The sequence below is a fragment of the Silurus meridionalis genome, chromosome 29 (genome assembly GCF_014805685.1).
Source record: "Silurus meridionalis isolate SWU-2019-XX chromosome 29, ASM1480568v1, whole genome shotgun sequence".
NCBI lineage: Eukaryota > Metazoa > Chordata > Actinopteri > Siluriformes > Siluridae > Silurus > Silurus meridionalis.
The window spans coordinates 1,579,595-1,595,640 of NC_060912.1; the positions used below are offsets into that span (position 1 = coordinate 1,579,595).

General features: G+C 45.2%; 1 protein-coding gene across 1 annotated transcript in view; it reads left to right on the forward strand.

The window, feature by feature from the left end:
- The first annotated feature begins 2,395 nt into the window (after positions 1 to 2,395).
- runx1t1 (RUNX1 partner transcriptional co-repressor 1) overlaps positions 2,396 to 16,046 on the forward strand; it is a 50,789-nt gene continuing 37,138 nt past the window's right edge. Inside the window, 1 exon segment of the mRNA XM_046844117.1 lies at positions 2,396 to 3,104. Within this exon segment, the coding sequence (XP_046700073.1) occupies positions 3,077 to 3,104 (28 nt within the window). The 5' untranslated portion in view covers positions 2,396 to 3,076.

A 16,046-nucleotide genomic window follows, 5' to 3' on the forward strand; every position in this document is an offset into this window, starting at 1 on the left:
CCGATCGGCTCTGCTTTATCGGGCATGTTGAAGGAGTGTAGATGTTTACGCTCTGGTTTGTCTTCCAACCTTTTCAGTACCATTAGGTCCATATCACTAGTGTGAATGTACCAAATAGACCTTTGAAGAAGTAGATGCCGAACTCGCAAACATCCCGTACCATCTAGAGACGTACCAGTGCCAACTGGATCCCGCTACATGTGTGGAGTTTTGACATTGGACCTCCTGGAGTGTTTAAAGGCTCTGGCATGGAAAGGCTGGTGCTGGATCTGTGATGATCACAAATGTTGAGCTCAGTAGCTCCTAGTTTTATAACCATATAGACTGTATAAGACTGTAGAAAGAACATTACTTATAATATTATACTCCAGTGCTCATGTTAGTTCTCACTCTCCAGTGTTCTGTAGTGTTGAAAGATTTATGATCACACTCTTGATGTCACCCAAATGAGGATGGGTTCCCCTTTTGAGTCTGGTTCCTCTCAAGGTTTCTTCCTCATAACATCTAAGGGAGTTTTTCCTTGCCACAGTCGCCACGGCTGCTCATCAGGGATAAATACACATTGTTCACCTTAACTGTTGATTTCTGTAAAGCTGCTTTGAGACAATGTCGTGTTGTGTAAAGCGCTATACAAATAAACTTGACTTGACTTGAATGTGTGTGTGTGTGTGTGTGTGTGTGTGTGTGTGTGTGTGTGTGTGTGTGTATGTGGCTGGGGAGTGTATGTGATGGTGTTTCAAGATTCACTGAGACTCGGCCCTGGATGGAGCAGTAAATACGATGGTTCGCCTTACAATGATGATAGCAAGTTGCCAAAATTGTACAAATATGTGCTTCGCCCCTCCATTAGGACCACCATTTACCCACTCATCCCAAAGCTGTAGGGTCTGAGAATGAAGAACCAATGTTCTTTATGAAGAAAAGGAGGTTGTGACTGTAACAAGGCATTCATATAAAATATTGTCAACACATTGTTCATCTGTTGTTATTATTCCACGAGTTCAACATCGCAGGTCTTACTGTGTGTGTTGTGTGTGTGTGTGTGTGTGTGTGTGTGTGTGTGTGTGTGTGTGTGTGTCTCACAGGTGGCCTAGTGGTGGCTGAGGAAGTGCAGGAAGCCTGCAATGTTCTTTGTGTGTGTGTTGTGTGTTGTGTGTGTGTGTGTGTGTGTGCGAGCGGGCGAGGTATCCTGTCCGTTCGTGGCCCATCACCCTGGGCGGCTTCCACTTCCAGGAAGCGCAGCGGCACAAAACAGCGCTGTGTGTTTCCTGGTATGTTCTGCTGTTATCAGCGTCCACTCGAACCCGTGTCTTTTCCCTTGCAGGTTTCCTAAAGCGCGGCGCTTTCACCTCCGGTGTCAAGATGTTGCCGTCTGATTGTCGCAGCGAGCCTTTTCTCTCGAACACACAAAAGGCAGACCGAGTGATTCGTTGTGATAACGCAGGAGAGGGCGTGAACGTGTGTGTGTGTGTGTGTGTGTGTGTGTGTGTGTGTTCTTGACAATGTTTTGACCTCAGCTTTTCTCTTTCTGTCTTCAGAAGATCTCGATCAGTTCATGCAGAAATGTTCCCAGACTTTGATTTAATCGCAAGTAGGATTGATTTTGAAATAATTCAACTCTTTGGACAGATTTTGCGATCGGAGCTCCATCTGTAGGTAACGTGTTCATTTCCCAACGCTAATGGAAATAAACACAGCGAGCACACGGGTATGGAGTCCTTCCTTATTCGGAGACGCCAAAGCGATGTGGAAATAAATGGAAATGTCTTAAATTGGAATATAGAATTGATGGGTTGCGTGAGGGTTAAGAGAGAGATTGCGAGTGCAGCCTGCGATGCATTAACTTCAATAGCATCTGTGCGAAAGAGGCTGTTATCATCAGGCTGTAAACGAAGCTTCTGCTTTCTCTGGCTCGACAGGCCAAGATGAGATCCAGATGGCGGGGGAAAAGTGTTTGCCTTGAGTTATTGCAGAGAGAGAGAGAGAGAGAGAGAGAGAGAGAGAGAGAGAGAGAGAGAAGCAGAGTTTTATGGTAAATACATAGAAAAACAAATAAACAGGCAGATGGACAATAGATAGATAGATAGATAGATAGATAGATAGACAGACAGACAGACAGACAGACAGACAGACAGACAGACAGACAGATAGATAGATAGATAGATAGATAGATAGATAGATAGATAGACACCTCCAAACACACACTGTAGCTTGAAGTGTGTGTGGGTTAGAGTTAAAGTTTGTGTGTGTGTGTGTGTGTGTGTGTGTGTGTGTGTGTGTGTGTGCGCGCGTGCGCTGTTTAAACGCCTATAAAAGAATAATAATTAAAAGGGAAAAAAAAGGTCTCCTGCAGGCTCCGCCCAAACGGCACGCGTAATCCCCGCCCACCGTGCACCTGGGCCCCTCCCCCCTCCTCCTCGCGAGCTCCGCCGACTAGAGGCAGAAGTGCAGAGAAGCTGCTCAGAGCGCGCGCGGCTACGCGGACCGACGGCGCGATTTTACGACTCGCACGCGAAAGAAGACGCCTTTATATTTTTGTTGGGGTTTTTTTTGGTGACCGGTTTTCATTATTATTATTATTATTATTATTATTATTATTATTATTATTATTATTATTATGTGTGTGGGTGGATTCGCATTTCTAACGTGAGCCGTGCGTACGTCTCCGCGTGCCCGTTCAGCGCGCACACGACCGGACACGTCGCGAGGACGAGGACACGGGGTTTTTGGAAGCGGACGAGATCTCTCTGTCGTTCCCCCGGTCCAGGCGCGCGCCTCCTCCCCTCCTTCATCCCTCCATCCCAGTCATCCGCAGCGCATCTTGTCGCGCTCGCGACTTCCCGAAGGACAGACCGAAAGCGCTCGAGCGCATCAGAATTTTGTTATTTTTCTGACGTTTTCAACCGGAAGCTCGAACTTCTCGTCTCGGACCGTACACCTTTAGGACTCACTGAGCTCCGGGGTTTCAAGGCTAACGTTTTACAAAAAAACAAAAAACAAACAAACAAAGAAACAAACAAAAAAAAAAAAACCGGGGGATTAATTTTGCCCTGGTGAAAAAAAAACAGCGTGACGCATGGTGGGAATTTCTGCCTCTTTTCAGTGTAAGTAGTTTGACATATTTGTGTTTATCGTGTTTTTTTGTGTGTGTGTGGTTTTGTTTATTTGTTTGTTTGTTTGTTTTAATTGCGGTTCATTAACCAATTTAGCCGGACGTGCGCGTGCGCGTGGATTTATCTTTTCTCTCTCTCTCTCTCTCTCTCTCTCTCTCTCTCTCTTTGCATTCTTAATGATTACATTTGGCTTCTTTTGTTGCAATACATGAATAATATTTAGACTCCTACAGTCTAATCTGCTTAATAAATCAGTGCCTTACATCAAATTATTAATATGTGATTATAATATATATGTGTGTGTGTGTGTGTGTGTGTGTGTGTGTGTGTACTTGGATATAAATAATTCCAAGCTTGCCTCGTTTCTGTTCAAGAGAACAGACAGTACGCTGTGTCAAATGCAATCCGATCAATTGTGATTGGATATTCTCGCACAACTAATCAATAATTGGACTAATGCATCACGTGAGACGAATGGCATTCCTGTCCCCCTTCTTTTTCTCCTTTTTCTTCTTTCTTTTTTATACCAGGCTGATTGATGCTCTATTAAACAAGCCATTAAGGGTTAAACACCAATTTTTTGTTCCATGTCTATATATATTTTTTTTTTCCTGTAACCTGTATGTTGCTGTTGTTAAAATCGTACTCCACTTGGCCTGGGACAGAAAGACGAAGTAGGACAGGAAGGACTGAGTTCTACAGACATCATGGTTGTGTATTATGGAGTTCAAACATCTTGATGTGTCACCAGAGATAAAAAAATACTCAAGTAATCATGAAGCAGAGGTGATCAGGATGCTTATATGTGTATGGTTTGTCTCGTGGGACAAAGACGTCCATGATAAAAAAAAAAAAACAACAGCCCAAGTGTCGCTTGGTAAATAAACCCTGACCTTTAATCCTATGAAATAAAAAAAATAGGAAGTGATAGATCATGGGAAAGCGTGGAGGTGCAGCGTGAAGAGTTTTCACCTCACAGTACCCAGGTTAGAGATGTATCCGGGTTAGTTTGAGCACCATCTATCAGCTTAATGTCCTATATATATATATATATACACACATGCAGGTTTTGCAGGATTGAACTCTCTACACACGAGCAGGAAGTGTTTTTATGTTGAACAGAACACAGGTTTAGGCCTGGACTCCCGTCACACCTGTTCCTGTTCAGAGGCACGATTCCAGCCACGAGTTTTGGCGTAACGACGGCAGGGTCACGCCGCAGTCAGAACCCATTACAGAACGCCTCGTTATTTTTCTCCGGAAAAAAGGCCACGAGGCGACAATAAAAGCGACGTCCAGCGCGTCCTCGGTGCGATTTCCGCACACCTGCTACAGTAGGTGTGCGCGCGAACAGCTGGCCGCCGAGCGATTACGCAGAACCTACAGACGTTCTGGACCACAGCCAAGCACCGGGATGTGACTTGTTTAATTAGCGATGTCGCCCAAACGCTGCTCTCAAGCCCGTTCGCTCATCGAGGAAACACCAAATGCCTGCGTTTTTGTGTGTGTGTGTGTGTGTGTGTGTGTGTGTGTGTGTGCTTTGATAGGGAACACCAGCTTTCCCATCGTTTGCTGTGGTCCAATATTAGAAAAAAATACAAACAATTGCATTGTGTTTTCGGGTCAAGTGGTGCAGAGAAAACGCTCATATAGCAAAAAACTCATATATTCGCTGCAGTGCATGCTGGGATACGATTCATCCTTGTTTGTGTGTTGATTTATTTATTTATTTTTTATTTATTTTAATTTTTTTGTTGGAGGGCAGGAGATGAATTATTTAATGGCCTCTGCATCTCCTCGAACCCGAGTTCAACCCGGAATGGATGATACAGATTTATCACCAAGAGCTGGGCGTTCATTCGTTCTTTCTTTCTTTCTTTCTCTCTTTCTTTTTGCGACGCATTTGACGAATAAGCGCTTTATTAACATCTGTAGCGCCGACCACAGTTGGTCAAACACTCCTAGCTCCAGCTGACAGGTGTCTGGACTTCCTGCTTTCTCTCTCACACACACACACACACACACGTGCACAGACACACACACACACACACACGCACAAACTGTCTTTCTCCTGCTTCTGTTAATCCAATACTCACTCGCCAATTAACGACTCCTTCTCTTCGCCTTTGTTATCCCGACATGAGCTCACACACACACACACACACACACACACACACACACACACACACACCTTTTGCTCGCATTCACACACACTCTCTCACCCAGTCACACACATACAAAATACACCTCCTGTCTTCTTCCCCTCTCTCTCTCTCTCTCTCTCTCTCTCTCTCTCTCTCTCTCTCTATTTATTTTCCTGGCTCCATCTGGACCAAACTGATATTGTAATCGCCCTAATGCACATTGCCTTCCCTCACACTTGCACACAATGTGCCATCCTGACAACTCCCCATCCTCCTCCTCCTCCTCCTCCTCATTCCTACCTGAACCCATAGCCCCACCCCACCCCACCCCACCTCACCCCATCCCCTCCACTCCATCTCTTTTTTTATTTTATTTCCAATAACCCGTGCGTTTTAAACGAATACAAAACCCCGCACGCACCAGCAGCATCGACTGGGTGCTTTTTTTTCGGCGATGCAGAACACCTATGATGATGATGATGATGATGATGATGATGACGGTGCCAAGAGTGAAGATGTAACCCATTATCTCCTCCGTTTTATCCCCCGCCGTTTTTTTCCGAATTTACATTTAAAGATTAGGCGTGGAGGAAAAAACAAACGGTGGAAACGATTCGACGTGGCGAGGGTATTGTGTGGATGCCTATACGTGTGTGTGTGTGTGTGTGTGTGTGTGTGTGTGTGTGTGTGTGTGTGTGTGTGTGCAGCATGCAGGATTTGAAGAATAAAGACGGTAAGAAAGGGCAGATAGAAATAGGGAATGAAGAGATGAATATTTTGGGGGTATAGACCCTGGCCATGATTTGATATATATTTATTCGATAATATACATATATTATGCATTAATATGCATAAATTATCTTCATACATTAATAGATTCTGGAGAATGTGGCACTTTGGCGTAGCCCTGAAGGCTTTCCGTAAAAAGTATTTCCAGACCGGCATTGCGTTAATTTTCCGAACGCAAGCATCAGAAGCTCAGGCGTGACGTTCATCTTCATCTTCAACGCTGACATTCGATCTTCTTCTGCTTATTAAATCTGACGCATGGATTTTTTCTCTCTTTTTTTTACCCCGATAAATAAAAAGTCCAGCCTCCGTGGCCCGGCATAGAGGAGTATAATTAAGATTTGTTTCGAGCCCCAGAGGTTTCAAAGCTGTGGATCAATACACAAAGACAGTGAGACCCTTGTAGTTTCACTTCACGTATCGACGCGTGGAGTCGATCGCTGGCTCGGAACGCAGGAAAGCGAGGTAGTAAAAAAATATGGACGAAGGGATAGATAGGTTGATGGATGGATAGACTCGACGCCATTTTTTTTTTTTGCTCAATCCCTATTTGAAGTAGGAACCCCTGTGTTTGAAGTAGCCCACGATATCGCAAATCGAATGGTGGTGGAATGAGAGAGAGAGAACGAAATAGATAGAGAATAGGGAAAGGGACCGGATGGTGTAACTTGGACCTAGTGTCTTCCTGCCCTCGACTGGTCCTGCTCCTGTGTATCCACGCTCCTTTCATTTCCCTCTCCATTCCACGGCACTGCCAGGGAAATTGGAATGATAGCTCGCTCTGTTGTGCGGCGTGCAGGAAAATTGTGTTGTTGCCAAACGATCAGCAGGTGCCCTGCGAGAAGAATGCCCGGTGTCAATTATTTTTTTCAGCAGAGCCAATTCGGCAAAGTGGCGGAGGCGTAAAACAGCCGCGGCGAAGAGAAGCTCCGAGAAAAGAGGGGACGAACCTCTCCTTTTCAGCACGCTCATTTTGTTAAACGGCCGCCGTCGAACGGAGCAGGACCCCCGGCGGATCCGAAGCGCGCACACTGAATGGGGAATTTCGGCAGAATTACTCGGCATTATCTCCGCGTGACAAAGACTGTTTTACACAACAGCAGTGGCAGACATCGTGACTCATCGACGATAGGATGTGCTGGCCCGCTCCAAAGCAGATACCGTCGTTTTTTTTTTTTTCCGCCTTTCCTTCGGTCCTTTTTAGACGAATCCGAGAAAATCCAGATCACGTAGGTGAGATCCTACTCACTCAATCGTGAACCGTGATAAAGATCTCCAGCGCTTGGTCTCAGAGGTGCGGACATGAACTTTGTCAAAACCGAGACGCTGAGAACAAAGCCGGGCTCGGATCCTGTTTACTGCTGTGTGGTCGTAGCTTTTTTTAAACTCCTAGGAAGGAACCGGTCGTGCCAGGAGCCGATGCGGAGTCATCCAGACTTCCGGCATGAGCAGGTCGCTAAAATATGCAGATTATATATATAAGTAAATAAAGACACCACTTGGAGAAGTTGTAGAGAATTGGGGAAAAAGAAATTCCAATGCATTCGTACGAACGGGATTGCAACACGTCTTTGACTTCACTGTCACGTGACCTGCGTGTCCTATTTCCAGCTGCACCTGTGCAAACACATCTGCATTGATGTGCAAAGGGGTCCTAGCGTGGACGCAGCAGGAAGTAAGAGCGTCCGTGGCTAATTAGGGTAAAGAACAGGTAAAGGTCTGGGCGGAGAGAGGAGCCAGCAGCGATCCGCGGCGTATCGATCCGCGCGATGATAAGCGCATCACTTAGCCTTTATACGAGCGACAGGCGTCGACGAGTCATGCAGCGCTCGGTGGAGAAGATCCGAGGAGTTTATCCACACGGTGGCGACTCTTTTGCTGTAAAGGCGTTAAACATTGAATTGCTGTTTAATCACAACCTATTGGATGATCTGAACGCTACTTACTATTGTACAGAAATCGCATTTTATTTACTCGCAAATCCGTGCTATTCGTCTTCGTGTGACACATGAAGCACTTTAAACTAATTTTTTTCAAGACCATTAGCTGGTTTCAAGACGCCGAATGTTTCCAGAGCACGGTTTGCTCGTAAAAAGAAAGAAAAAAAGAAAAAAACTTGCTGACCAGCGGCTTTCGGAGCCCAGAGACCGAGAAGGTAGAGTATGGATGAACTCCGAATGCCTGTGGTATGGATTTGCGGTGCCGAGTGTTATTTCATGCCCTCGCGATCCCTCTCTGATTTATTCCTTCCAAAATACAGCCCAGCGCCAGCGCTTAAATAAGTGCACATTGTGGCCGTGGCCCGAGATTAAGACCATACCCCTGAAAAAAAAAGAGTGGAGGGGGTTCTCATGGAGCAATAAAACGGCCCCGGCGTATAAATCTGTCTCGCCTTATAAGGTCAGAAATGTTTAAAGTTGTCGCAGGGTGTTTTTACACGCGCCAGTAATCGCATTTCCATCCGTCTTTGTCTTTTTATCAACATCTGGTTTCGTGCGCCGTACTCCAGTAACAAGTATTCTTTTATCGGACGAGCGTTTCCCAGCTCTGCTCGCGCTAGTAGCTTAGCCTTGACTACCTCTTCGAGTCCTGACCTCCACATATGTTTGCCATTTCTTCATACCGTTTACAAAACGCAACTTTTTTTTTCATTCGCGTGGGTTTTTTTTCTTCCTTTCTTTTGTTCTTTCTTTTCACTTTTTTTCTATGTAGCATTTATTTTTTATTCGGGCAAATAAATGAGTTGTCTCCCAAGTGATTTTTGCGAGTTTGGTCAGTTATCCCCCACAGCACTTTCTTTACTTATAGCAGAAGATGATGAAGAAGAGAGTGGGAGGAAGAGAAGGCATCGACTCTCCGACTCAGCAGCCGAGCCATTTGGCGCTTAAAAGGATGCGTCTGTTTTGAGCCGTTCCTCTCCTCCGAGGCCGATCAACAAGCGCACACGTTTGGCAGCGGTGGAAAGATATGATCTTAATCTGCTATTTCCTCTTTGGCAGAATGAAATTGTCCACATAATAATTCGCAGCTGCACCGACAGAAAGCGGAGGTAACGACGCTCCAGCTGCACCGGTTCGATCTTTTTTTTTCTTCGCATTGTTATTATTCACTTCCATCCAACTCTACACACAACACGTGTCGTTTGCATTTGTCTGATCAGTTCTGACAGGTGCTAGTTTTTGAAACGATTCCTTACCAGCGAACCGAAAGTCAATATTTCGCAATCCGGAGCCTCAGGCTTTGCTTTTACGCCGATAGCCGATTACGGATACACGTATTAAGATCGCTTTAACTCCCAGACGGGGCGCGACTCTTTAAAAAGCCCCTTCGAGCCGACCGAGTGCTCGAAGCTGCAGGCACTTGTGTTTGTGTGCATGTGCAATTGTGTCTGTGATCAATTAGAGCTATAAAAGCTTTATCTAGCCTTGGCACCGTATTACATCCTCCAAAAGACGCCCCCGCCACCCCATACCTACCCCTACACCCCGAACCACGAGGAAGGTTGAGCCGAGATTGATTCAAAACAACTGTTTGGGTGTAATTAGCATATGAAAGGTGGCTTTAGAGTCGGGCAAATCCGCATACACTCGTCTTCAATTATTTATCCTCGTTCGGAGCAGCGCCATGAAAAGGAAAAGAATGAGGGCCCCTGGGAACACGCGATCACACATTAGCAGATCGACAGAAGCCACCAGAGTGGATTATAGAGTACTAACAGGACCGAGAAAACCCTGATACACAAACCCAGATCATTAGCATCAGTCAGTGTTTTCTCAGATCGTACCATGGAAGGTAGGGGTGTAACCTCAGTGCATTTGGAGAACCACTTTCAACGGATGTCACCGGAAAATTTCAATAGCAATAAAAAAATCACACCAAGGGGTAAAGAGGTGGAAAAGATGCATACAGGCTTCGGGTAGCCTCCAGTTTATTTTAGGAAACTGGTAGAGAAACACCACCAGGGGACCTTCTTGATAGCCAGCACTTCACCTCTTATACATTCACTGAAAATGATACGAGGAACATCAAAGCACTTCAAACAAGAACAATAAAAAAAAATAGGTAGCTTTGAATCGTAAAAAAGGATAAAAGGGAAAAGAAGGATTTATCTGGGTGGGGTATCCCAATGTCCACCACCGTCATTGAATATAGATACGGAAAAAAAGAGGATAATATCTGCAGGATCCAGAAAATAACCTGAACACCACAGAGGAAACCAGGGGAGGAAAAAGGAAAACATAGCGAGTAAAGAGCAGCTCCGAGGCTGAGAGTTATCTAATAGACATCTATCCTGAGTGCCAGGAACCACAGAAGTATAGGAGGAGAAGAGCATCACAGACAAGGAACGACAAAACCTAAGTCTACAGGATCCTATGAAATTTGGGATCCTGTAAAAAAAAAGTACTTTTTTTTCTGGAAAAGCAGCAACATTTGAGGACGATTAGAAATGACCACACAATCGTGGGTCTTCCCCAAGACGTATGTGGTTCTTCTCTAAAAGTTGGAGGCAGACAATTGAAATCCTTACTTGAACTTGAAGACCCAAAGACAATGATGATGTCCGAATGCAGCTCTATGAAGATATGGTTTAAAGTGGAAGATCTTGAGTGACCTGCTATAGAGATGAACACCTTTGAGATGAACGTGAACACTGGTTGCACCTCAGATCTCCTCACCTACATCAGTAACTAACTGACTGAATGAATCTCCACAAATCTTCACATGCACACTCCAAAAATCAAGTTTCCAGTGTCAGTGCTTTGTAACCAAGTAAAAGTATTCAGGACTTTTTTGGTTTCTCTGCAACCTTCAGCAAAGTGCTGCTGGTGAGGGAACAGCTGTTTCCAGCTGCTGGAGCATAAGCGACAAAAAGGACGTAAATGGGACTAAATTCATAGCTGTTCCACCACAACTGTAAAAAAAAAAAAAAAAAAAAAGTACAAAACTACACTGAAATTTAAATAATTATAAAAAGCTCCGCCCATCAGGTGGTTCCAGACGTTGTTCCTTTGAAATGGATTAGCAAGCATGCTCTAAATATCGCATTAGCATCAAGTCACACTGGATGGGAAAACGCTAACTACGAACCCGGCGTTGTTTTTCCCGTTTTTTTTTCCCGGCCGTTGAGCCACTCTGGATTCGGATTCCCACGGAGCGAAAGATACCTTTACGCCGATAACTCGGGATGTCTGGAAGTCCGATTCAATGTTGCAGGAATGCTCATGGCAGACGATGAAGACGATGCTGGAAAATTGCAATATTTTTTTTACTTCATTTATTTTTCAGAAACGAGGCGTTCGGGATTCGGGGCGGGGCAGAACTTCCAGGCTTTTTTTGATTTCATGTATTTAATTATGTTTGCCAATTAAAACACGCTTGGCTCGGCTCGTCCGTCTCGACCCGAACCTGCAGTGCCGAGTTGTCATGGCAACAGCGACGGCCCGAGTTCCTCCACACCAGCATGGATAATAACACGATATGACTATATATATGTTACGAGGTCATTTATTACAAATATCCAGCGTTCCTATTTTTTACATAAAGACTGGAGCTGGAGGTAGCAGTGCTGAAGATACGATAGGATTATGAGGTGATCAGGTTGAGAAGGTTTGGTCATGTGCACAGGAGAAACACGGGGTATATCGGGAGGATGAGGTTTATGGATGTTGTAAAGGAAGACATGCAGGTTAAGGGGTTGGTTTGGAAGAGGCAGATGTAGAGGACAGAGTGGTATGGAGACAGATGATCTAACAGAAGAAGAAAAAGGAGATCCAGCGTTCCTGTTTACACTCAGAATTTCGTAATAAACAACATTTTGATTTTTTCTCAAACTGTTCCAAACAAACATTTCAACTAGGAGACCCAAAAAGCCGTTCCAGCATGATGCACAAAACCAGATCCATGAAGATCTGCTTTACATTGGTTGGACGTTCTGGAAGATATGCTGTAGAGCTCTAAAAGCTTTTGAAGACCTTTGTGGTAAATGTGAATGCTGAGTGCACCCCAGGCCTCCTCACCCTCTTACCTACACCAGGTCCTGGCTTTACTAACTTGTGGTTGAATGAATCTCCACAGATCTCCACAAATATACTTCAGAATCTGGTGAAACATCTTCCCAGAAGAGTGGATTTAATTTATAATAAAATGACATTTGCAGGACTTTTGCATGAGGTGTTGTTGTAGCATTAGCATTGTTTGTGAGTGCAGAGGGGCACTGTGGGGCATTGTGAGGCACTTTGGGTTGATGTTGATGCACTGGGCAGATCTTGCGGAAGGCAGATAGAACGAAGCCTGTTCAGGACAGCAGAGGTCAGGCCCTCGGGGGCTTCCGACTTTAATTACCTGAGGATGAAAACATCTCAGGCTGGGAGGAGAGAGTGTGTGAACGGAGGGGGATATTGGGGGGCAGAGACATCCTGCCCACCCCGAGGTTCCTGACAGTGGCGCTATCTCTGCCTGGCCCGCGGTTCCTTCCATTCTCCAGGCCATTGTGTGCAGCAGGGCCGGGCCAGGAACGACTGGTTCCTGTTGGACTCGTGCTTGTTCTCTGTCCCTGGCCCTACTGACAGATTCCTCCTGTTTTGTTTTCACTGAGGTTTTTTTTTCTTTTTTTGTTATTAGCAGATTGATGAGACTTTGGTATGTTATCTACACAGCATCGCCTGCTTCATAATTTGAGCAAAATAAAAAAGGAAATAACGAATTTTCTGTCCTTGTCTGCGATTTAGCTGCATTTCTTCAAGCAATTCTCCATTCTTCCAAGCATTTCTCCAAGCATTACTTCAAGCATTTCTCCATTTCTCAAAGCAGTTTTCCATTTCTCAAAGCATTTCTTCATTCCTTCAAGCATTTTCTTCAAGACTTTTCTCATGCATCCAAACATCTCTCCATTTCTCCAAACATTTCTCCATTTCTCCTTGCATAATATTGATTTTTTTTTCCATTTCTACGAGCTTTTCTCCATAAAAATGTGCTGAGCAGTGAAGCTCTGCACAAACTGCAGCTTGCTAATCGAAAAATACAAGAGCCTGTCCCTGTCTGGTGACAAAGTGACTGTGTGTGTGTGTGTGTGTGGAAGAGTGTGTATGTGTTCATTCAGCAACGTGTGTACTCCTAGCACCCCCTAGTGAACAGGAAGCTGTCGCAGGATGACTCATGTATCTCTCCGAAGCTCTTGCTCTTTCGTTGCGCGAATCGGTAGAACGCCGGATTCCATCACTCGCCGGCTCGCTTTGATGAACGAACCGTGCTGCGCTTTAGAGAGAAAGAGAGAAGGAGAGCGAGTGTGTGTTTGGCCACACAGCCCACTACGAGAACGACTTGGCTTAGGTTCAAACGAGCCGCCTGATTCGCGTCTAATGAGATAATTGGCTTTCATGAATCAGCAGAAGAAATGGGACACACTCGGTTTTTTGACGTAAAAACCGGAAGGCAGAAATAAAACCGAAACATAACGACGGAGACGAATAGAGCACGAGCTCGTGGGTATTTATGCTTTGATCATCATCATGTCTCCTGAATGAGTTGCATAGGTTATGTCGTGGTGTTAGCATGGGGGCAAATGGGAAAAAAGACGGACTCAGGGCCGTGTCAGACTTTTTGGCACCCTGGGCAAGATTTCTATTGTCACCCCCCTTTTCCAGTGGCTCCGCCCTCTTTCCTCAATGCCCCACACCCACACCATACATATGATTTGCAGAACATTTCTCCAAGTATTTCTCCGTTCCTCCAATTCTTCAAATCATTCACAACACTTTGATAATCATTGCAAATTTGCCTGATTGATGAGCGAAGTGAGGTCAGTGCCCGGGTAGGGGGCGCCAGCGAGCAGGCTGCGGCCTTGGCTTCCGCATAGCTAACCCTATGCCTAGAAACGGTGCTGGGACGAAGAGTCTGTATAAAGAGAGACAGACGAGTAGCAGCCCTTATCTCCAGGCTGCTCTGGGACTCAGGGTCACCAGATTGGACAGATTGTGGGGAAGCTGGAGACACACACACACACACACACACACACACACACACACACACACGCTGTCCTTGTTTTCCTTTTGCTTATTCACTCACACAGCAAATAAGGGAACTGGTTCTTTATGGATTTCGGATACAAGAAACGTATTCATGGTTTCCTAAAAAAGTTACGAAGCATCTAGAATATCTGACGCTATCCGTCCTCTTCCACATACAGGCGATCTTGAATCTCTACCTCGATCTTGAAGGCACGCCATTCTGAATGATTGAGCTAGAAGACGCGAACCTGTTCCGGCATGATGATGCATCCGTGCACAATATGAAGATATGGGATGGTTCTTCAGTGGACCTGTCCTCACCTCATCTGCACTCCAAAATCTAGTGGAGCATCTTCCAAAAAAGAGAAGAGCAATTTCAAAGATCGATTCTCACGCTCCCTATTAGCAATCATGTTCCTCATGTTTTCCGTCTCACCCTGTCACTCAGTCTCTTTCCTACGTCATATAGCGCTAACAGCTTCCAGCTGTGTGGAAAATCAAGCTCTTTTGGGAAAGCTGAAGCAATGATCAGGCGAAAAAAAAAAAAGCCTCTTTAATTCGTCGCAGACCACAAAGGACGGCGTCTCCCACTGCCGAGAGGGGTCAAGCAGCCGCCGGGGGGCGAACGCGAAACCCAGGGATCGACGTCCATTCATCAGGAGCTCATTGAGCGTGTATTTTCAACCCATTCAGATTGTCAAGACAAAAAAACAGGCCGAGCCATTCAGGCTGGTAAAGGCGGCTAAAAGAGCGGCGGAGGCTCCACCCTTTTTCCCCTCTTCTTGGCTTTGTATCGCTTGTTCAACTTGTTAATACGGTCAGTGCTTAAAGCAGGCTGAAAGCAAGCGCACTTCTCCACCCGACTCGAGGAGGACAGGAGTGAGATCATGGTGAACGAGGCCTGGTTTTTGTTGGGGTTTTTTTTTTGCAGCAGCAGCAATGAGCTTCCTGACTAAATAAAGCCAGTTTTTTTTTTTGTCATGCTAAGTGGACGTTCTGCTTTAGCCGTCTGGATTTCAGTGCTGCGTGATTGGTTTTGCGTTAAAACAACAGCGTTCGAGCATCGTTTCTGCTTCACGATCAAGTCTCGGTGTTGGTGCCGTTTTTTTTTATTAATACATTTTTTTTTTCTGGATTAGTGACGTGCTTAAAAAAGAAGGAGAGAAGAGAAATATTAAGAAAGGAGAAAGAATGTCAAGAAAAAGAGAGAATACTACTTAATGGAAGAAAATAAAAATATTTTCCTATCCACCCATCCCTTCCACTACCACACAAACACTTATACACACACATACACGTTTCTCCACATGGAGCTCATCTGCTGTTTAAGGCGGCTGGGAGAAATGCCTTCAAGCTGACAGGGACTGAAAGCCCAGACATATGTTAATCACATGCGGCGATGGCAGTTTGGGAGGAGAGAGAGCGAGAGCGAGAGAGAGAGACAGAGAGAAAGAAGGAAAGAGAGGAGACATGCAGGATGACGGGGGAGGAGGGGAAGAGTGCCACTCTGGAGACTTAAAACCCAGCAGCAGCAGATGAATGCCTTTGTTAGGACTCTCCAAATTGATTTTTCTTCTTTTAATGAGGCTGCTGCTCCTGACATGACGATAGACTTGTGTGTGTGTGTGTGTGTGTGTGGTGTGGGTGTGTGTATGGGTGGGTATGATGGGAGGACGTGCTCATGAGTTGTTTTGGAGGAAGAAATGGAGGCAGGAAAGGATGCACATCAGGTTCTAAAGCTGGAGAACGAAGCGCACGCCTTCTTTACACCAGCCTTGAAATATCGACGGCTGTCAGAGATCGCTCATAAATCCGATCCGAAAGATCGATTTCTGTAGGAGCTGTAAAAATACTCGTAGGCCGCGTATGCTGGAGAAATACGCTCGATCATGATTGGTTAGAAGACGTCATGATTGATTCAGGGCTGGTTTAATATCGATATTGTGATAAATGCTGCTGTAGTCCTTTATTACAGCTTTATTTTTGTTTATTAG